Source organism: Microcebus murinus, chromosome 31 (genome assembly GCF_040939455.1).
Source record: "Microcebus murinus isolate Inina chromosome 31, M.murinus_Inina_mat1.0, whole genome shotgun sequence".
In the NCBI taxonomy this organism is placed as follows: domain Eukaryota; kingdom Metazoa; phylum Chordata; class Mammalia; order Primates; family Cheirogaleidae; genus Microcebus; species Microcebus murinus.
The window spans coordinates 944,514-969,787 of record NC_134134.1 but is presented as its reverse complement, the minus strand read 5'-3'; the positions used below and the strand labels follow the sequence as shown (position 1 = coordinate 969,787).

The window sequence follows — 25,274 nt, the reverse complement described above, 5'->3', positions numbered from 1 at the left end:
AAAGGGATTTCTTTTCCCTGTACATGTTCTTGTCTGCTATTCCATGACTATATGAGGATGGTTTTATATCTATGATCTCAGTTCTGGTCTTTTGTTCTATGTCCTGTTCTTGTGACAATGCCATGCTGTTTTGTTTATGATAGTCTTGTACTATAGCTTAAAGTCTGGTAAAGGGATGCCTCTCAATTTGTTCATGCTCCTCAATGTCGTTTTTGTTTTATGGGGCCTTCTCTTGTACCATATGAAGTATAGAATTACTTTTCTAAATCTGTAAACAATGATGTTATTAGTTTAACACAAATTGTATTGAATCTGTAGATTACTTTGGGTAGTATAGATATTCTAACAATGTTGATTTTGCCTATCTTTGACCATAGAATGCTTTTCCGTATGTTTCTATTCTCTTCTATTTTCTTCCTCAGTGTTTTATAATTCTCCCTGTAGAAGTTCTTCTCATCCTTAGTAAATATATTCCTAAGTATTTCATTTGCTTTGTTTCAATTATGAAAGGCATGCATCTTTGATTTGGTTCTCAGTTTCACAGTTGTTGGCCTATGAGAAAGTTCCTGATTTGTGTACATTGATTTTGTAACCTGAGACTTTGCTGAACTTATTTATCAACTCCAGTAGCTTTTGGCAGACTCTTTGGTGTTTTCTGAGATCATTAATCTGTAAAGTGTGATGGTTTGACTTGTTCTGCTCTGATTGAGACTCCCTTAGTTTCCTTCCTTGCAGAAGCTCTAGCAATGATTTCCAGTACTATGTTTACAATAACTTAAAGGGATATATTATCTGTTTATAAGCAGGAATGCTTTCAAATTTTCTCTGTTCAGTGTGAGATTGACTGGGGGTTTGTCATATACGACCTTTATCATTTTGAGGTAAGTCCCCTCAATGCCTATCTTGTTAAGCATTCTTACACCAAAGAGGCCTGATTTTGTTAAATGCTTTTTCTGGGTCTCTTGAGAATATTATATGATCTTTGTTTTTACTTTCCTTTTATGTATATAATTACATTTATGGATTTGCCTATGTTTAACCATGCCTACATCTCTCGCATGAAGCCCACTTAACCATAATAGATTACATCCTCAATATATAAAAATGACTACAACTCAACAACAAAAATGAATGACTTGATTAAATAATGGACAATGGATTGATCTGGCATTTCTGAAAAGCAGATATACAAATGGCCAAACAGAATTTGAAATGGTCCTCAAAATTATTAATCTTTAGAGAAATGCAAAGCAACATCACAATGGGATATTACCTCACATCCATTACATTGAGAAGTTTTAAATAAGTAAATATATATACACATACATACATATGTTGACAATGTAGAGAAATTGAAATGCTCCCATGTTTTTCTCAACCTTGGATTCTAATATTATAACACATAGACATGAAACAGATCAGAACTTAAAAATACATAAAGAATCATGAAAGTAAACAGACAACCTACGGAATGGGAGAAAATTTTTGCATCCTATGCATCTGATAAGGGACTGATAAAAAGAATATACTTAGAACTCATGAAAATCAGGAAGGAAAAATCAAATAATCCCATTAAAAAGTGGGCAAAGGACTTGAACAGAAACTTTTCTAAAGAAGACAGAAGAATGGCTAACAAACATATGAAAAAATGCTCCCTAATCATTAGGGAAATACAAATCAAAACCACAATGAGATATCACTTAACCCCAGTGAGAATGGCCTTTATCAAAAAATCTCCAAACAATAAATGCTGGCGTGGTTGCGGAGAGAGAGGAACACTCCTACACTGCTGGTGGGACTGCAAACTAGTTCAACCTCTGTGGAAAGCAATATGGAGATACCTTAAAGCGATCCAAGTGAATCTACCATTTGATCCAGCAATCCCATTGCTGGGCATCTACCCAAATGATCCAATAACACTCTACAAAAAAGACACCTGCACTCGAATGTTTATAGCAGCACAATTCATAATTGCAAGGCTGTGGAAACAGCCCAAGTGCCCATCAATCCAATAATGGATTAATAAATTGTGGTATATGTATATCATGGAGTACTATTCAGCTCTAAGAAACAATAATGATATAGCACATCTTATATTTTCCTGGTTAGAGCTGGAACCCATACTACTAAGTGAAGTATCTCAAGAATGGAAAAACAAGCACCAGATATATTCTCCAGCAAACTGGTATTAACTGAGTAGCACCTAAGTGGACACATAGGTACTACAGTAATAGGGTATTGGGCAGGTGGGAGGGGGGAGGGGGGTGGGTATATACATACATAATGAGTGAGATGTGCACCATCTGGGGGATGGTCATGATGGAGATTCAGACCTTTGGGGGGAGGGGGGGGAAATGGGCATTTATTGAAACCTTAAAATCTGTACCCCCATAATATGCCAAAATAAAAAAAAAAGCCAATAAAAAAATAAAAATAAAAAGCCAAAATAAAAAAAAAAAAAGAGCAATATGGTCGGGTGGAAAATATCCAGTTGTTTTATCCCAAAAAACAAAAATTTGGCAGCTATCCACAGAAAATTACATTTATGTGAATTTGGGGACTTAAATGGATGGTCATTAAACCATAGAGGTACCACAGATCTAGGAAGTCATTTTCAATATTCAGGTTCTCATCCAGTTGGCAATATTAAGGACTCCTTGTCCTCACTACAGACTATAACATGAGTCAACCATCAGGAATGCGCAGAGGTTCCAATGGTTCCCTGTGACAAAGTTGGAGTGGTACTGCTCATCTAGTGACTTTAGGAGAGACACACCTATGTGCAGCCATGAAGGCAGGCCTGTATTACTTGGTCTTGCTATCATCTGTGAAGCAGACCTGTGACTCTGCTATAGCAGTCTCAACTACAGTCCATGTCCAGTTTTTTTAGTATGTAGATCCACATGGTGAACTGAAGGGTAACTTCCAAGGTACTCATTGGTAGCCACACCCACCCACACAGCTGGTATCAGCCCCACCATATGCAGAGTCACTATACAACCAGGCCCTAATTGGTGTCATACAGATCAAACTCCTGAAGGAATGCAGTTTACCCAGAAACAAGAGAGGATTGAAAGTGGCCCAAGTGCTTCAGAACTAGCACACCAAACGCAGACTCCACTGCAGAGCAAGGGGCAGTCTTGTTACCGAGCTACAGCAACTATCCATTGAAAACCCAGAACCCTAAAGAAAACATCTTTACCTTCCAAAATCACTTTATAAAAACTGGAAAAGTAATCCTTCACATGCACAGATACTAATATAAAGATAATATGCAATGACTCTTAACACATCTATTTTATCTTATAACTAAAAGATCTAATCAGAAATTTTAGGCAACAACAGAAGAAGAATCCACTCAAATTATAAACAGAAGAGTAAAACTAACACTGTTTGCAGATGACATTATCTTATATATCAAAAGCCATATAGAAGATAGAAAAAAAATTATAAAGTAGAAAAACAACTCAGCTATTCACAGGACATAAAATTTACATACAAATATCAGTTGTTTTTCTATACACTAGCAAACTATCCATTAAGTAAAGAAAACACTGTCAATTACAATAGCATCAAGATAATAGATTTCTAAGATATAAATTTAACCAAGTGGTAAAAAAGATCCTTTGCACTCACTACTAGAAGATATTAATAAAGGAAATTGAATAAGACATGAGTAAATAGAAAGATATTATCCAAAACAATGCATACGTTCAATCCACTCCCTATCAAAATTCTAGTGATATTACACATAGTATCAACAAAAAAATTCCTAATATTTGTACCATATCACAAATACTTTGATGAGCCAAAACAATGTTTAGAAAGAAGAGAAAAGGTTCTGGCATCACACTTTATGATTTTTAAGTGTATGTCAAGATGACAGTAATAAAAACAACAAAATATGAGTATTAAAAAAGCACAAAAAGAAAAGGAAGAGAATGGAGAGCTCAGAAATTAACGGAAACATATAAGGTAACTAATCTTTATCTATGGCACTAGCAATGTGAATGTAGGAAGTATGGTGTCTTCAATGCTTGGTGCTGGAAAACTGGATACCCACAAACAAATTAATAAAAGTAGACTATTTTTTCTTACATGATACACCAAAACTAACTTGAGATGTATTAAATATTTAAATGGTACACTTAAAACTGTAATGTTTCTTTAAAAGAAGCATAAGTGAAAAGAAGAAATATGGGACAACCATGATATATGTCTTGAAATTTTGTTTTTTGTTTTTTGTTTTTCTTTGGGGGGGGATATATATGACAAAATAAGCACTGGAAAAAATATAAAAAATGTGAGCTGCATAAAAGTTCAAATCCTCTGTACAGCAAGGAAAAGAAAAAAATAAGAAAACTTAAGATAGGAGAAAATATTTTCACACTATATATTCTATAATATATTAATGCCCAAAATATAAAGGAAACTCCTATTAATCAAAAGCAAAAACAATATTATCTTCACCATCATTACCCAATCAAAAACAAGAAAAATATTGTGTAGATTTTTCTCACAGAAAACCTACAAGTTTATAACAAGCAACATGAAGAAAAACTCAGCATCACTACAACGTCATGCAAACACAAGTCAAAATTTTGTTAAGGTATACCCTCCCAACTGTTAATATGGGTAATGTCCAAAAGAAGAGACATAACAAGTGTGGGCAAGAGTGTGCAGGAAAGCAATCCCTGTACACTGTTATTGATTGTAAATTGGTACTGTCATCATAGAGATTCATTAACAATTGTAAAAAAGAGAATAGCCTTATCATCCATCAATTCTACTTATGAGTATAACCAAAGATGTAAAATCAGTATCTTAGGAAGATTCTGCACTTCCATGTATATCACAGCATTATGCACATGTGCCAATAAAATGGAAACAAACTAAATGACTGTTTATGATGAAAAGGCTAAAAAATGAGTATACAAACACATACAATAGAATACTATTAAGTCATAAAAATGATAAATATCCTGCCATTTCAACAACATGTATGGACATGGTAGGGATTATGCTAATTAAAATAAGCCATTCCCAGAAACATAAATACTGCTACAGGTAATATAAAAAAGTTGAACTTATAAAAATAAATAGTACAACATTGGTTTCCAGAGTGCAGAGGCATGAAAAGTGGGCAGATGTTTAAGGGAAATAACTTTTAGTTATAATTCTTGGAGAACTAATGCACAGCATCATGGTTACAGTTATTAAAAATAATTTATATACATGAAACTTGTTAATAACATAGACCTCACTATAAGTAAATGTTCTCACTATAAATAGATTATAAATGTGAGAGATGATGGATATGTTTATCACTTTAACTCTATTATTTTACAATGTATACACACATCAAATCATTACTGCATAAAAAATAAATGTATACAGTTATACAATTCTTATTTGTGTAAAAGTACACCTGTTAGACACACACACCACACACACAAATACACACACACACACACACACACACACACACACACACATATATACGCACACATATGCACATAGGAATCACACATTCCTGATGGTACTAATTAGGGGAAAATTACAAAATATAAGTTATCAAAATATTATGTATCAATTGTGATTATAAACATATTTAGCAATTTGAAGCACTCAATGGGACAGTATGTTTAAGAATTCTATGAGGTGAGTATGCAAAATAAACTATATTACTGCTTGGAAACTATGGTCTAATAAAGTTGTAATTTTACTCTTATTTTCTACTAGAAAAAAGGATATTTAGAAGTGAAATAACATTAGATTTTCTTATGTTTAGGAAGAGGCTATGTATTTGTATAAAATTAATGAGTCTGAATTTCTGTAGGATTGCCTCTGAAACCTTGGAATTGGAAATTATGATGCAGACAATGTGAACATCTGTCCCTAGTGTTTCTAGCATGACTGAAACAAATCCTAATATCTCTAATATTCCACTTTATAAATTACAGTTATGAGGCAACAAAAGGAACTTAAAACATGGAGCTGGGTATGGTGGATCACACTTATAATCTCAGCACTTTGGGAGGCCAAGGAAAGAGGAACACTTGAGGCCAGAATCTTGAAACCAGCCCAAGCAACATAAGGAGACTCCATTTTTTTTAAAAAAAAAAACTATTAATAACAAAAAATAGCTTGCAGTGGTAACTCCTGAACATAGTTAGTCCTAGCTACTTAGAAGACTAATGTAGTAGGATCCCTGGAGCACAGAAGTTTGAGGTTGCAGTGAGCTATGATCAGCCACTATATTCCAGAAGGGGCAGCAGAGCAAAACTGTCAAAAGATGATTTAATGTAGAGGTCTTCAAAATATGTACAGATATTCTCATATCCCCACATGCAATAGAAATAGAGACAGATAATAGAGTCCCTTATAAGCCATGATAAGAAGTTTGGCTCTTATTGAATTCTAAGGAAAATCAGTGAATGGGTAGACTTTGTAGAGAGTTTAAGAGCATGGGACAGAAGATGTCCTTCTGTAAGTTAAAGAGAAACATACACAGGCTTCTAAAAATCATTGCCAACACAGCAGAATATTCCAAGCCACTTTTTAATATCTGCCTTCCTCCTTGAGCTTTACCTCTCAAACATTTGTTATCTGCTTCACTGAATCACACCTACCTGGATATCTGGCTGTTGTTTCCTCTTTCTTCATAATCCAGGGCTCTATCCTTTGCTCCAGACATGTGATCAGCTCTGGCTTTGAGACAACAAGACCTGTTTTATAAAAAAAAAAAAAATTCACATGACTCTTGCTGAAGTCTTTCCAATTACTAATGCAGTACTATCCTTAGCAGAGAGAACATCATAGAATATTCTACTATTCCTTTGCAAGATATTGTTTTCTCACAGACCTTGTAGAATGATAAAAAAATTATTTCTAATTTATGACTAGAGCACCAATTCCCACTAGCACCAAATAAATAAGAGGTGGAAATTCTATTCTAACTTGCAGGCAAGAACTATATACCCTGATTTCTAGAGTAACTACTAATCTAGTGTGAAATATACGTATCAGCCCAAGAAAAGGAAATGTCAAGATAACATGAGACATCTAATGATTTCATTTTGTACACCAAAAACTTCAAATTTTCTTTACAAGCAGGGATATACAATTCATTCATATAAAGTAGAAACTTTTAAGAAACTACCTACAAAAATAAATTAATGACCTTAATGTGGAATAGGAATTCTGTACATAAGTGATCCTCACCAAGGGAGACCAGGTTTCCATAGTTCTCCAACATCACATCCCTATACAAATTCCGCTGAGCATTGTCAAGGCATGCCCACTCCTCTGGGGAGAATTCTACAGCCACATCCTGGAATGTCACCATCTCCTGTAAAAAGACACATATTTCCCAAGTGGCCATAGAGAGAGTTCTTAATTTGACTACAAGGAAAATAAGTTATGAGAACTGTTTCTGACATATGAGTGACTACACTTATCCAATAAGATATTTTTTAGCATATTGATATTCTTGAACATATTCTCTTATTCACAGGAAAGAGGATCAGAAAAGATGTATGAAACTGTGTGCATATGATTGATTTGGATGATAAAGTATTTAATACAAAATTAAGGGCCTCACCACAGTAATATAAATTTATGGGTGCTACATTTACATCATATCAATAAATTGTGCATATTTCTCATATAGGGAAACATAGAGATTTAGAAAGCATCACATAATTTTGATCAGTACAATAAAGAAGTGGAGATTTTTTTAAAAATACAGACTCTGATTCAGTAGATATGGTGTGTGGTCTGAATCTCAGCATGTCACATAATATAACTACTGATTACAATGCTTCTTGCCTAAGGAGAGTATTTTGTCAATATCCAGTAAGTGGTAGACTTTGAATTTATCTCAGTTCATCTGAACAGAACACAGATAATAGCCCTCATTTTTCAAAGCAAGCTATAAGAAGAAATTAGAGCTTCCGGATTTAATATGATGGCTCATGCACATCAGTCAATAAATCTCCACAAGACACTTAACAATAAAGAAAAAAAAACAATTAACTTTATATTGGATGAATCTGTCAGAGAGCATCTTAAGCAAGTGAATGAAATTAACATAACTTTAGCTGCACAGATTGGTGCTAGGCACCGTTGCAAAGAGGAGGACACAAATCACTGCTGGGATGGTAGTGGCCAACAATATGTAACCATGAAGAATCATCAATTTATGCAAATTTCAGATACAGATATTTCCTATATTTTGTTATCTTTAATAATGTATGTAAATACTTTAGCATCATACAGAGCAACTCTTCTATTTTCTCTTTTCTCCATAATTATTCTTTTCAATCAATGCTATCCTCTTTCTAAATTGTCCTAATGATATTTTATGTAGAGCTAATGAAGCATCCAGATCAAACATTGAGAGTACATGTTTCTCTTCCTCACTGAAATCCAAAGACTCTATCCCATCCCCAGGACGAATCTCAGACATTCACACTATTCTATCTTGACCTGTCACAATGGGAACATTTTCAATATTACATGTCATACAGTTCTTATGAAACTTGGTTATTGTAGTAAGAAGCTTGTGGGAGAGAATATAGAGCAGGTTCTGTTGTATAGGGAGGAAGGATTTTCCAGAGCTCCTTGACTATCATAAGAATAAAGAAAAACATGTAGTTACAAAACTTTTTAGGCATATACATCAGAAGTAAAGAAGTAAATTTTACAAGTTCAAAAAACTAAAGTTCTACATGACTTTCTAGGAGAAAGAGTAGACACAACCCCTAAATTAGGACACACTTACCTGAAAACCAGCCATTTCTTCTCCCTCTTCTCCTACTCTGAAATTCCTTTTCAGGTGAGATTGTGTAGAACGATTATAATTAAATCTTCAGACTATACTTAAAGGAGTCAGCAAAATTTGTTCCCTTGTTTCCACAATATTCACAAGCGGAGGAACATAAAATGCAGTAAGGCTACACTCACTTGTTCTTAGTCATAGAAAAGATTCAGCTATGATCAGCTCCTTTATGGAGACCAAAAAGTGAGGTTCTTCTGTCTTTTCTTCTGGTTACCTCCCCCTGCTACAGGTGCCAGGAGATTCTGCTACTGGAATGGGAATCTGGACCAAACTGATCTGCCTCTACCAAACCCAAGAGAGCAGAACCTGTGACTTCCCTCTAGAACAAAGGCTAAACTCAATTCACAAGAATATATGCAGAAGTCCTAATGCTTGACGCTGGTATCAAATTAGAATTTTGTGGGGCTCAATTAAAACCACATGGATGTTCCCACCCAGCCCAACAGGCAGGTGATGGTGTTTCTTCAATCTAGCCAGGTTATCCTAACTGATAGCCTGGGCTGAGAGGTAATTATCTTAAAATTGTCTCTGAAACATCACTGTGAATATAAATCATGTGGTACTGTGGGCCTCACTCTAAGAAATGTGGTCTGGTGGTGTGGAAGGGGTATATTAATTGGGTTCTTTGACATGTCCCCTTTTAGGGGTGATGTTGTTCAATCTAGATCCATTATTATTAGAACTCAGGTAGAGACCTCAAGCACAGCATACATACTGCCTTTTGCCCTACACTCATCACAACATATACTTAATTTCCAAAGTGAAGAGCAGCATAATGCAATGTCTACTGAGCATGTGCTATGTGTTCAGAAGTATAGTATGTTGCACTGTAAAGAAGCCTTTACATTGTGTGATTTAATCCTTGCTGTGCCAGAAAAGGTGAGTAGTAAGTGTCCAATAATTTACAGAAAAATTTAGATGTGGTGCCAGCCTTTCTATTCCTCTAACACAATTATAATATGACATTACACAAGACATTATAATACAAGACATTATAATATGACATTACAGAAGATCTAGAAAATTGTCTACACTCACCCCAAAAAGGTTTTTTCAAACTCAACTTACAAGTCCATGTTGATCTCTAACACTGCAGCATATGTCTTCCCTGAGTTTTTGGTACATCCCTATTCCAGAGTATGTCCCTGTCTTGCGAATTCTAGGTTGAGGCCAGGTCTAGTTTCCTTCTCTCTCTGTAAAAGCAAAGGATACACAACGTGTGTATACAACGTGTGTTTACACTTGTTTATCCTTTGCTTTTACAGAGAGGGAAGGAAAACAGGAAGAGAATTTCCTCTTTGGAACCTGTCTAATGCATCTTGAGGAACCTTAGACCTTTCATTCAGAATTCAAATCTGCAGATTTAGGACTCTAAAGAGGCATGGATTCAGTAGCACTCATGCACACTTCCTGGCATTTGGGCAAAACAGAAAGCAGAAAGGGAGTTTATGTGTCACACAAAGTGCACAGTATCTTGTTCCCATTTCTGTCTGAGCCCCATGGTCTCTGAATCCATTTCAGTTCTAAAGATGTGAGATGCATTTAGGGAAAGGATAAAACTACTGATTTTTATCCTATGAGGGGGTATTCACAGGAATCTGGTCTAAGTATGCTCTGGAGGGACAGTAGACACCAAAGAGGCCTAGAGAACTTACTGTGTGCAGATGTGGGGACAGTGAAGCTCTGTGCTGCAGACCTGCAGGTTACAGACTGGAAGCTCAAAAAGGAATCTAGTGTTCAAAGCCCTTCTAATTTAGAAGTGGTGGGCACATTTTATGTTTATGTTGCATTTTTAATTCTGGAAAGTGTTCAGGAAATATTAAAAGTAAAGAGTCTCCAACTCAGAAAACCTATCCACAAAGTTAAAAGAGAATTGAAAAAAAAACCCTTTTATCACTCAATTAAAGCAGAATGTGATGTGCACAGTGCCAATCCACTGAGACATTTCAAAGGCACAACATAAAGTTGTTACTGGACATAGCTACGCAAATCCTTTTACATACATGTTATCTAGATAATAATTTTCTGTGAACAAAGAACAAAGAAGAAAGGACAGCCCTATTTGTCATAAACGGTGCACCCTAAACTTACTTGGTTATCAGTGAGACTTTCGTTTTTTGGTAATTGGTTAATTTCAAATAAAATACATGTGTCTGAACTTATTGCAGGAGGAGATAATTTTGCAACTTAAAGAAAAATGTAGGATAGAATGTAATAAGTAGTCATGCTGTGTTAAGAAATGTATGGCTTTTCATTAAGTACAAAATCTTTATTATAAGCATTATAGTAACAATATAATTATAAATATAATGAAAAAGAGCTTCGGGAACATTATTCTTCAAAGTAGAGACACTGATAAAAAGGATCACAAGTGATGTATTTTTACTCTGTAACCCCACAGTACATTTTTACAACACATTATCTCCAACTTTGAGTAACATTGGATAGGTTAAAGTTGGTGCAAAAATAATACTTCATTCAATCTACAACATGTTTGACACATTAAAATTATTTTTAATCTAATGAAACAAATTAAGTTTACATGTTATCTAAAAATATTCTAAATTTCATTTGATTTTATTATCTATCATAATGTATAATATTAAAACAAGTTATTTTTAATATTGTAATTTTTCATTCTGATTATAATGAGAAGAATATTAGCTTGTATACCCACATCATACATCACTTGAGATGCTGTTTGTTATAAGAAAAATCCATAGTACCTCTCCACTTCATAAATCTTACATTTCAGTGATTTTAATTTCCCATGGAAAAGTACATGAATAATGCCTATTGAATACACAAAGACTACTAATAAATGCAATGTAGCTATCATTAACCACAGACATTCACATACACACTAAGAATGAAAGCATACCATCTACTGTTTTTAAAGTTGAATAACATTAATATTTGCTTGTCAAAAAGGGAAAAAATTATATCTTTTTATATTTTTACCCCACCCTGACCAGAAAGTATATTTTACATGTAATTATAACTCTCACAAAATCTCTCTCTTTTTAAAGCTGACATACAAGTAAATCAACTAACTATTTTAACTGGGTAGTACTCTATAATCAACAACCTGGTTTAAAGAAATCTGTGAATGTGTTAGTGCATTAGTGTATTGCACTGTGAATCCTCTGATATTTGTTTAGACTTGATTCTTCGTTAAATGTGTTCTGAAATTCATTATATCTGTAGAGTAATTTTAACTATCAATTCTTTATGGTTCTCTAAGGTATATCTTTTGCATAAATATTTTTTCACATTCATTATATTTGTAAGGTGTCTATCTCTTAAAATTTTTGTGATGTTGAGCAATGTTGGGGAAAATATTGCAGCATTTTTTTCAGTGTAAGTTCTCCCATGTCCAATAAGATCTCTGTTGTAACAAAAGGTATTGTCAGCACTCTACATTATGATTGTTTACTTTAAGTATAAGTACTGTTGTGCATTTTAAAGCTAATACTTAGGGAAAGTACTTCCATACTCATTACATTTATCTCACTTTTATCTAGTATAATTTATTTGGTGTTGAATAAAATGCGAGCAGTTATTAAAGACTTTGCCACAATTCTCACATTCATGGAATTTTTCTCTGTTATGCATTCTTCTATGAAGATTAAGGTGTGAGCACTGGGAAAATGCTTTGCCACATTTCTCACATTTCTATGGTTTCTCTCCTGTATGGATTCATTTATGTAGAGTGAAGTCTCGGAGCTGGATAAAGCCTTTGCCACATTCTACAACATTTTAGGGTTTCTCTCCAGTATGAATTCTTTTATGTTGAGTAAGGCCTGAACACTGGGTAAAGGCTTTGCCACATTCTTCACATTTGTAGGGTTTCTCTCCAGTATGAATTCTTTTATGTCGAGTAAGGATTGAGGACTGGTTAAAGGCTTTGCCACATTCTTCACATTTGTAGGGTTTCTCTCCAGCATGAATTCTATTATGTAGAATAAGGGTTGAGGAACAGTTAAAGGCTTTGCCACATTCTTCACATTTGTAGGGTTTCTCTCCAGTATGAATTCTTTTATGTAGAATAAGGGTTGAGGACAAGTTAAAGGCTTTGCCACATTCTTCACATTTGTAGGGTTTCTCTCCAGTATGAATTCTTTTATGTTGAGTAAGGTTTGAGGACCGGTTAAAGGCTTTGCCACATTCTTCACATTTGTAGGGTTTCTCTCCAGTATGAATTTTTTTATGTTGAGTAAGGATTGAGGAATGGTTAAAGGCTTTGCCACATTCTTCACATTTGTAGGATTTCTCTCCAGTATGAATTCTTTTATGTAGAATAAGAGTTGAGGACCAGTTAAAGGCTTTGCCACATTCTTCACATTTGTAGGGTTTCTCTCCAGTATGAATTCTTTTATGTTGACTAAGGATTGAGAACTGGATAAAGGCTTTGTCACATTCTTCACATTTGTAGGGTTTCTCTCCAGTATGGATTCTTTTATGTTGAGTAAGGTGTATGCACTGGGTAAAGGCTTTACCACATTCTTCACATTTGTAGGGTTTCTCTCCAGTGTGAATTCTCCTATGTATAATAAGTTTTGAGCAACAGTTAAAAGGTTTTCCACATTCTTCACACTTGTAGGATTTCTCTGTGGTATGAATTTTTCTATGTCCAGAAACATTAGAGCTGTGGTTAAAAGTTTTGCTACATTCTTTAAGTTTGGAACTTTTCTCTCCAGTATGTCTTGTCTTGTGTCTATTTAGGTTTGATGATTTGTTAAAGACTTTTATACATTTGTAACTTTTGAAGATTTTTCTATGACAAGTTGACAAACATTGGGTAAGACCATCAGAACATACTTTCTGCCTCTTACACTCACCCACACACTCCCAGTCTCTTCTTAAGTGTGTATTTTCAAGGCCAGAGCTTCCATATAGTCTCATTATTGATTTCTGAAAGGGGTCGTTTATGCCCTGTTCTGGTAACAGGTCTTTGCTGCAATAGTGTGATAGTTCTGAAAGAAATGAAAATAAAAAAGTATCTCACTAACCAGACTCAGGTGAATATATTTCACAATTTGAATATATAAAACTGTAGAAAGAACATTAGCAAGAAAGCACAATGAATACCATGGTCTTACTTGCATCATAGATGTATGATCTTAAAAATATACTTGCAACCATGATTCTTTTAGAAATCATAACTGCTAATAGTTCATAGCACCCCAATTGAGAAAAACACCAAGAACCACAGGAAGGGGAAGGAAACTTTGTTGCATTTACCCACCAAAGCCCTTCCTCCATGCTGACACTGAGTTATCACTTTAGTAGTAAAATCCCATCTCCTGGATTCCCTTTCAAAAGAGAATGAAACTATGGGCACATGTCCACACATGTGATTTTTGTGGCCTTTCCAAAGGCTGGTTTCCACCTCCCTTGACAACTACATAACTCTCTGAGAAAAATATGCACATATTAAGACTAAAATTCTGCATTATCATAATGATGGTGCAAAATATTTAATTATGCTAAAAAATTTGAAAGGCAAAATAAAAAAAGGATCATTGCCATGTGTTAATTTCTATACAATATAAAAAGACATAATTATTGACATTGATATCATAAAGGTGAGGGAAGTTATAAAGATTAAGAATTTTTATATGCAACTGAAGTAGTTATTCATTTAACATAAGTAGTACGTTCAAAAGATTTTATGTAGTTCTCACAGTGAACATCAGAAAAAAATGTTTATAGAGATAAAAGAAAGCTAGGCAAAGAAACAAAATATGCTAAAAATCAGTGAGGCACAATGCAGGACAGAAGGAGAGGAAAGAAAGAAAAGACAGTGACAAAAGTTATATACAACAATTAACATAAGATAAATTGTAAGTCCTTCCTTTGAGAAAATTACATAAATTTTATGTACTAGTTTTTCCAGTCAGAAGGCACAGTTAAATAAAGAGTTAAAAAAAAATCCAACTATATTCTATCTAAAGCGACTTGACTTAAATCCTGGTGAGAACAATGGACTACAACTGGAAGGATATAGCAAGATATATCAGAAAAACATTTAGCATCTAAGAGCAGAGGAGTTCAAAATTATATTATGTACATTATTTTGAAGTAAAAAACGTTATGATTTTTAAAATATACTTTAAGTCAAAACTGTCACAAGAGAAAAAAGGGCAATAAATATAAAAAGTGGTCATTCACGGAGGGCCTATGACAATAATACATTTATATGATATCTATCTTTATCTCACATCAAGGTTATCAAATATATTTTTATAAAGCATTGACAGAAATGAAGCAAGAAATAGACAACAAAATAATACGTTACTTTGATATTCTATTCCACTTTCAATAATAATAAAACCAGTCAATTATTAATAAGAAAACAAAAGATTTGAAAACACTACAGAGCAATTAGACCTAACAGATATATTGGAAACACTCTACAGAATAATAGTAGAATATACAATCTCATTGATAGCTCATAAAACGTTCTTCCTAAAAAACTACCTGTTCAGCCACAAGTCTTAACCAATTTTAGAAAATTGAAATTTTACTCACTTTAATTTTTGACTAGAATGGAATGAAACTGAAAATAAATAATAGAAGAAACACAGAAAAATTTACAAATATAGGAAAATAAACAACACACTCTTGAATACGTTCTTCTTCAACGGAAGAAGACCTAATGTTGTGAAGATGCCCAGATTGATCTACAGATTAAATGCAATTCCTTTCAAATTCTTAATTTCAGTTTTTGAATAATAGAAACAGTAGACTCTTCCTTCAGAAGTTTCATTAAATGTAAATGGTTTAGTCTCTCAAATGAAAGATAAGATGAATGTATGTATAAAAACAAACAGAACTCTACAATATGCCACCTACAAAATCCTTCCTTTAAAAGCTCTAAAAAGTCAAATGGTTGAAAGTAATGTAAAAAACACTACATAAATAATAGGAGGAGGATATTGTGGCAATAATTAAAGAAAATACACTTTAAGTCAAAAGCCATCAGAAGAGACAAAGACTTTTATAATGACAAAATGGGTCATTTAGAAGAAATCTATAGCACAGAACACAAATAGACAGATGATATACATGTAATGTACACATTTTAGGTTAGATATTATTTAAATATATATTATATATCAGGGCTTTGCATGATATATGATTATTTCAATGATGAATATATAAGGCTATGCCTCATATATATGATTTCAATGATGAATACAAAAATTTGACAGAAGATAAATAAGTAAACAGATAATGGGAAAGACATTATAGACTAGTTAGATGTAAGAGACATTTAAAGAGGTCTTCAGTCAAAAGCAGCAGAATACACTATGGTTTCAATCATACATGGTAAATGCTATTATGACAGTTAAGTCTTATCAAGTTGAAAAACTCTAGAATCATACAACATATATTTTTTGACAAAATTGAAGTGAAACTAGAAATCAAAAGCACAGTACAAACTGGCTAATACAAAAATATGTCAAAATTAAACACACTCTTTAATGCATTCATGCTCAATGATCAGATGATTTAAAATTTTTAAGATGTCAATACTATCCACAGTGATATACAAATTTAATCAATGTCTATAATAGTTCAATTATACTTGTTTTAGAGATATATAAAAATAAATTCTAAAGTGTATTAGAACAAAAAATTGCCAGACTGTTTTAGAAATACAAACAAGGAGGAATAGCACTTCTTGATCTAAAAACAAATCTATAGGAATAAAAAAATGAGCAACTGGCACAAGGAGAAATAATGAGATGAAACAACAGAATGGAGAACCCAGAAATAAACTTTTGTGTCCATGACCAAAATTATGTTCCTCAAGATTGCAATGGCCATGCAATGAAAGAGAAGAGTCCCTTAAACAAATGTTGTAGAAAACTGAATATTTATGAGAGAAAAACCAGATGTTGGTACCTTCCCTTGCACTATATAGAATATATCTTAAATAAATTCAATACTTAAACATGAGAAATACATTAATAAAACTCTTAGAAATAACATAAGGGAAACATCACAATATTGGTCCTCGCACTGTTTTAGCAGATGTAACATCAAATGCATAATCATGAAAAAGGAAGAGAAGAAAAATGGGATGGTATCACACTTCAAATTTTTTGCAGAAAGGAAAAACTTAGTGGACTAAAAATGCCTCTTAAAAAATGGGTTAAAATAGGCCAGGCGCGGTGGCTCACGCCTGTAATCCTAGCACTCTGGGAGGCCGAGGCGGGTGGATTGCTCGAGGTTGGGAGTTCGAAACCATCCTGAGCGAGACCCCGTCTCTACTAAAAATAGAAAGAAATTAATTGACCAACTAAAAATATATATACAAAAAATTAGCCGGGCATGGTGGCACATGCCTGTAGTCCCAGCTACTTGGGAGGCTGAGGCAGGAGGATCGCTTGAGCCCAGGAGTTTGAGGTTGCTGTGAGCTAGGCTGACGCCACGGCACTCACTCTAGCCTGGGCAACAAAAGTGAGGCTCTGTCTCAAAAAAAAAATGGGTTAAAATAGATGCAAATCACATAATTGATAGAAGTTAACACAAATGACAACTATGATAAGGTATCACCTCACAACTGTTAAAATGGCTAATGTTCAAAAGAAGAGACATAACAAGTGTGGACAAGAGTGTGCAGGAAATCAATCCCTGTAGATTGTTATTGATTGTAAATGGATAGTGTCATCGTAGAGGTTTGTTAAAGAATGTAAATAATACAACTCCCTTGTCATTCACCAATTCTACCTATGAGTATAACCATGTAAAATCAGTATCTTAAGAAGATTCTGCACACCCATATATATTGCAGCATTATGCACATTTGCCAAGAAAATGAAAACAAACTAAATGCCTGCTTATGATGAATAGACTAAAAAATGACTGTACAAACACATACCATATAATTTACTAAGCCATGAAAATGATAAATATCTTTCCATTTCAACAACATGGATGGACGTAGTGGGTATTATGCTAAGTAAAATCAGCCATTCCAAAAAAGATGAATTCTGCTATAGATAATTTTTTAAAAAGTTGAATTTACAAAAATAAAGAGTACAACACTGGTTTCCAGAGTGTGGAGTCATGAAAAGTGAGGAGATATTTAAGGGTAAAATCTTTTAGTTATAAGATGAATAGATCTTGGGATCTAATATATGGCATCGTGATTAGAGTTATTAACAATGTTTTATATGCTTAAAATTTGTTTAGACCATAGACCTCACTATTAATAAATGTTCTCACTATAATTAAATGGTAACTATGTGAGATGATGGAATAGTTTATTACTTTAATTATATTGTTTTACCATTTATACACACGTCAGTTCACTACAGTGTGTACAATAAATATATACAGTTATACAATTTTTATTCGTGGAAACTTTCACCATTAAACACCACACACAGAGAAATATATGCACACATACACACATATGAATGACGCATTTCTGATGCTACTAAATAGGGGAAAAATATGGAATATAAGTTATCAATGTATTATGTATCAATTAGGAGTATAAATATATTAAGCTATTTGAAGCACTGAATGAGACAGTATATGTAAGAATTTCATAAGGTGAGAAGGGAAAATAAACTATATTATAGTTTGGGAATTTGGGTATAATAAAGTTGAAAATTTACTCTTATTTTATATAACAAAAGGAGTATTTAGAAGTGAAATAACATTAGATTTTCTTACATTGAGTAAGAGGATATGAATTTATCTAAAATTAGTGAGTCCGACTTTCTGTAGGATTGCCTCTGAAAACTTAGAATTGGAAATCATGATGCATAAAATATGAATATATGTCCCTAGTGTTTCTAGCATTCCAGAAACAAATCCCAATATCTCCACTATTCCCCTTTACACATTTCAGAAATGAGGCATCAAAAAGAACTTAAAACATGGAGATGGGTAGGAAGGATAATGCCTATAATCCAAGGACTTTGGGAGGCCAAGGAGAAGGGTCACTTGAGACCAGGATCTTGATATCAGGAGTAGCAACCTGAGGAGACTCCATTTTTATAATAAAGTAATAATAATAAAAAGGCTGGCCATGGTAACTCATGCCCATAGTTCTAGCTACTTGGAAGACAGAGGTTGTAGGATCCCAGGAGCCCAGAGGTTTGAGGTTGTAGTGAGCTATGATCAGCCACTGTACTCCAGAAAGGGCAGGAGGGCAAAAACCTGTCAAAAGATGGTTTAATATAGAAGTCTTCAAAATATGTACAGATGGGTCCATAACCCCTAAATAATAGAAATACTGATAGATAATGTAGTCCCTTACAAGCCATTGACAGTTTGGCTCTCACTGAATTCTAAGGAAGATCACTGCATGGGTAGAGTTCTTAGAGAGTTATAATCTTGGGAAAGAAGATGTCCTTCTGGAAGATGAATAGAAACATACACAGGCTTCCTAAAATCATTTCCAACAGAGCAGAATATTCCAAGCCACTCTTTTGAAATCTGCCTTCCTCCTTGAGCTTTGGTTCTCTAACATTTGTTATCTGCTTCACTGGATCTCACCTACCTGGATATTTAGCTGTTGTTTCCTCTTTCTTCATAATCCAGGGCTCTATCCTTTGCTCCAGGCATGTGATCAGCTCTGGCTTTGAGATGGCAAGACCTGTATTATTAGAAAAATTTCACGTGACTCTTGCTGAAGACTTTCCAATTACTAACGCAGTACTATCCTTAGTACACAGAACATTATAGACAATTCTAGAAAATTCCTCTGCAAGATATCATTTTCTCAGAGACCCTGTAGAATGATAAAAAAATATTTCTTATTTATGACTAGAACACCAATTCCCACTAGCACCAAATAAATAAGAGGTGGAAATTCTATTCTAAGGTGCAGGCAACAACTATATACCCTGATTTCTAAAGTAACTACTAATCTGCTGTGAAATGTACATATCAGCCAAAGAAAGGGAAAGGTTCAAGATAACATGACACATTTAATGATTTTATTGGATACACCAAAAATTCTCAAATTTTCTTTAAAAGAAGGGATATAAAATTCATTCATGTAAAGCAGAAACTTTTAAGAAACTATCTACAAAATAAAATAATGGTCTTAATGTGGAATAGGAATTCTGTATATAAGTGATCCTCACCAAGGGAGACCAGGTTTCCGTAGTTCTCTAGCATCACATCCCTATACAAATTCCGCTGAGCATTGTCAAGGCATGCCCACTCTTCTGGAGAGAATTCTACAGCCACATCCCTGAATGTCACCATCTCCTGTAAAAAGACACATATTTCCCAAGTAGCCATAGAGAGAGTTCTTAATTTGACCACAAGGAAAATGAGATGTGAGAACTTTTTCTGACATATGAGTGACTGGAATTATCAAATAAGATATATTTTAGCACAGTAATATTCTTTCATATTTTCTCTTTTTCACAGGAATGAGGATCTCAAAAGATGCATGAATCTGTGTGCATATGATTCTGCTTTGGTTGATAAAGTGTCTAATACAAAATTAAGGGCTTACAACAGTAATATAAATTTATGCATGTTATATTTACATCATGTCAATAAATTGTGCATATTTCTCACATAGAGAAACAGAGAGTTACAAAGTACCACCTAATATTTAAAAGTACAATAAAGAACTGGAGATTTTCTTAAATTACAGAATCTGATTCAGTAGATCTGGGGTGAGGTCTGAATCTCTGCATGTCACATAATAAAGCTATTGATAACAATGCTTCTTGCCTAAGTAGAGTATTTTGTCAATGTCCAGTAAGTGGTAGACTTTGAATTTATCTCAATTTATCTGAACAGAACACAGATGATAGTCCTCATTTTTTAAAGCAAGCTATACGAAGAAAGGGGAGCTTCCAGATTAAATGTGATTCTTCATTCACAATAGTCAGTAAATCTCCATGAGACACTTAGTGACAAAGAAAAAAAAATAACTTTATATGGAAAAAATCTGTCAGAGAGAATCTTAAGAAAGTGAATGAAATTAACATATCTTCAGTGGGACACATTGGTGTTAGGCACCCTTGCAAAGAGGAGGATTCAAAATTACTACTGGGATGGTAGTGGCCAACAATATGTAACCATGAAGAATCATCAGTTTTATGAAAATTTCAGATACAGATACTTCCCATGGTTCATTATCTTTAAAAATGTATGTAAATAGTTTAGCATCATACAGAGCAAGTCTACTGTTTTCTATTTTTCCCATAATTTTCTGATTATATTAGCCAATCAATGTTATCCTCTTTCTGAATTTTCTTAATAATATTTTATGGAGAGCTGATGAAGCATCCAGATCAAACTTTGAGAGTACATGTTTCCCTTCCTCACTCAAATCTAAAGACTCTATCCCATACCTAATGGGAATCTCAGATATTCACACCATTCTATCTTGACCTTTCACAATGGGAAAATTTTCAATATTACATGTCATACATTTCTTATAAAACTTGGTTATTGTATTAAGAAGCTTGTGAGAGAGAATATACAGCTGGATCTGTTAAATAGGGATAAAGGATTTTCCAAAGCTCCTTGATAATCATAAGAAGAAATAAAAAAATTTACTTATAAAACTTATTAGTCATACACATGAGAAGTAAAGAAGTGAAGGTTTATAAATTCAAAAAATTGAAGTTCTATTCTACCCAAAATCCACTGAATATACGTTCTTCTCATCAGCTCACGGGACATTCTCTAAGATTGACCATATCCTAGGACACAAAGAAAATCTCAAGAAATTTAAAAAAATAGAAATCATACCATGTACCTTCTCAGATCACAGTGGAATAAAACTAGAAATCAACCCTAACAGAAACTCACATTTCTACACAAAAACGTGGAAATTAAACAACCTCCTACTAAATGATTACTTCGTAAATGAAGAAATCAAGACTGAAATAAAAAAGTTCTATGAAGAAAATGACAATGGAGAGACAAGTTATCAACTCCTCTGGGACACAGCTAAAGCAGTTCTGAGAGGAAAGTTTATATCCATAAATGCCTATAACCAAAAGACAAGAAGATCACAAATAGACAATCTAATGAAACGACTCAAAGAGCTGGAAAAAGAAGAACAGACCAACCCCATACCCAGCAGAAGAAGTGAAATCAACAAGATCAAATCAGAACTAAACGAAATTGAAAACAAGGAAGCTATTCAGGAGATTAATAAAACAAAAAGTTGGTTCTTTGAAAAAATAAACAAAATTGACACACCATTGGCTAAGCTAACGAAAAGCAGAAAAGAGAAATCTCTAATAAGCTCCATCAGGAATAAAAAAGGAGATATCACAACTGATCCCAAAGAGATACAAGATACAATTTATGAATACTACAAAAATCTTTATGCACACAAACTGGAAAATGTGGAGGAAATGGACAAATTTCTAGAAACACACAGCCTCCCTAGGCTCAACCAGGAAGAAATAGATTCCCTGAACAGACCAATCTCAACAGCTGAAATAGAAACAGCAATTAAAAATCTCCCTAAAAAGAAAAGTCCCGGTCCAGATGGCTTCACACCCGAATTTTACCACACTTACAAAGAAGAACTAGTACCTTTCTTGCAGAAACCATTCCACAACATCGAGAAGAACGGAAACCTCCCCGACACCTTTTATGAAGCAAATATTACTCTGATACCAAAACCAGGAAAGGATGCAACAAAAAAAGAAAACTACAGACCAATATCCCTAATGAATATAGATGCAAAAATTTTCAACAAAATCTTAGCTAACCGAATCCAGACACTTATCAAAAAAATAATCCACCACGACCAAGTGGGCTTCATCCCAGGGATGCAGGGATGGTTCAACATACATAAATCTATAAATGCATTCACCACATAAACAGAAGCAAAAACAAAGACCACATGATTCTTTCAATAGATGCAGAAAAAGCTTTTGACAAAATTCAACACCCTTTCATGATACGAACACTTAAGAAAATAGGCATAGAAGGGACATACCTAAAAATGATACAAGCCATATATGACAGACCCATAGCCAACATCATACTGAATGGGGAAAGATTGAAATCATTCCCACTTAGAACTGGAACCAGACAAGGCTGCCCACTATCTCCACTTCTGTTCAACATAGTGCTGGAAGTCTTGGCTACAGCAATCAGACAGGAATATGGAATCAAAGGTATCCCAATAGGGGCAGAAGAGATCAAACTTTCACTGTTTGCTGATGATATGATACTGTATCTAGAAAACCCCAAGGATTCAACCAAGAAACTCCTGGAACTGTCAATGAATTTAGTAAAGTCTCAGGATACAAAATCAATACACAGAAATCAGAGGCATTCATATACGCCAACAACAATCTAATTGAGAACCAAATCAAAGACTCAATTCCCTTCACAATAGCAACAAAGAAATTAAAGTACCTAGGAATATATTTAACCAAAGAGGTAAAAGACCTCTACAGGGAGAACTATGAAACACTGAGGAAGGAAATAGCAGAGGATGTAAACAGATGAAAATCCATACCATGCTCATGGATCGGCAGACTCAATATCATCAAAATGTCTATACTACCCAAACTGATCTACAGATTCAATGCAATGCCTATTAAAATCCCATCAGCATTCTCACAGATATAGAAAAAATAATTTTACGACATGGAACAGATCAGAACTTAAAAATACATAAAGAATCATGAAAGTAAACAGACAACCTACAAAATGGGAGAAAATTTTTGCATCCTATGCATCCGATAAGGGACTGATAACTAGAATATACTTAGAACTCACGAAAATTAGGAAGAAAAAATCAAATAACCCCATTAAAAAGTGGGCAAAGGACTTGAACAGAAATTTTTCTAAAGAAGACAGAAGAATGGCCAACAAACATATGAAGAAATGCTCAACATCTCTAATCATCAGGGAAATGCAAATCAAAACCACAAGGAGATATCACTTAACCCCAGTGAGAATGGCCTTTATCAAAAAATCTCCAAACAATAAATGCTGGCGTGGTTGCGGAGAGAGAGGAACACTCCTACACTGCTGGTGGGACTGCAAACTAGTTCAACCTCTGTGGAAAGCAATATGGAGATACCTTAAAGCGATACAAGTGAATCTACCATTTGATCCAGCAATCCCATTGCTGGGCATCTACCCAAATGATCCAGTGACACTCTACAAAAAAGACACCTGCACTCGAATGTTTATAGCAGCACAATTCATAATTGCAAGGCTGTGGAAACAGCCCAAGTGCCCATCAATCCAAGAATGGATTAATAAAATGTGGTATATGTATACCATGGAGTACTATTCAGCTCTAAGAAACAATGGTGATATAGCACATCTTATATTTTCCTGGTTAGAGCTGGAACCCATACTACTAAGTGAAGTATCCCAAGAATGGAAAAACAAGCACCAGATATATTCTCCAGCAAACTGGTATTAACTGAGTAGCACCTAAGTGGACACATAGGTGCTACAGTAATAGGGTATTGGGGAGGGGGGAGGGGGGAGGGGGGCGGGTATATACATACATAATGAGTGAGATGTGCACCATCTGGGGGATGGTCATGATGGAGACTCAGACTTTTGGGGGGAGGGGGGGAAATGGGCATTTATTGAAACCTTAAAATCTGTACCCCCATAATATGCCAAAATGAAAAAAAAAATTAAAATAAAAAATTGAAGTTCTACAAGACTTTCTAGGAGAAATAGTGGACACAACCCCTAATCTGGGACACACTTACCCGAAAACCAGCCATTTCTGCTCCCTCGTCTCCTACTCTGAAATCTCTTTTCAGGTGAGATAGTGTAGAACAATTAGAATTACATCTTCAGATTGCCCTGAAGGAAGTCAGCACAATTTCTTCCCTTGTTTCCACAAGATTCACAAGCAGGAGGAACACAAAATGAAGAAAGGCTACACTCACTTGTTCTTACTGAAAGGGAAGATTCAGCTATGATCAGCTCTTTCATGGAGACCAAAATGTGAGATTCTCCTGTCTTTTCTTCTGGTTACCTCACCCTGCTACAGATCCCAGGATTTTCTGCTACAAGAATGGGAATCAGGAACACAATGATCTGCCTCTGGCAAACCCAAGAGAGCAGAACCTATGACTTCCCTCTAAAACAAAGCTAGACTCAATTCTCACGAATATATGCAGGAGTCCTAATGTTTGAACCTGGTATCAAATTAGAATTATTTGGGGCACAATTAAAACCACATAGATGTTCTCATTCAGCCCAACAGGCAGGTGATGGTGTTTCTTCAATCTACCCAGGTTATCCTAATTGAAAGCCTGGGATGAGAGGTAATTACCTTAAAATTCTCTCTGAAACATCAATGTGAATATAAATCATGTGGTAATGTTGGCCTCACTCTAAGAAATGAGATCTGCTTGTGTCAAAGAGGTACATTCATTGGGTTCTTGTCAGGTCCATTTTAGTGCTGAAGTTGCTCAAACTAGATCCA

General features: G+C 34.4%; 1 protein-coding gene across 1 annotated transcript in view; it reads right to left on the bottom strand.

Annotated features, from left to right (window-relative positions):
- The window catches only part of LOC142865674 (uncharacterized), a 144,349-nt gene extending 119,785 nt beyond the window's left edge, over positions 1-24,564 (bottom strand). The window contains 5 exon segments of the mRNA XM_075998856.1: positions 12,599-13,368; positions 13,531-13,818; positions 19,371-19,466; positions 19,960-20,086; positions 24,550-24,564. Coding sequence (XP_075854971.1) covers positions 12,599-13,368; positions 13,531-13,818; positions 19,371-19,466; positions 19,960-20,086; positions 24,550-24,564 — 1,296 coding nt within the window.
- Positions 24,565-25,274: the final 710 nt, after the last annotated feature.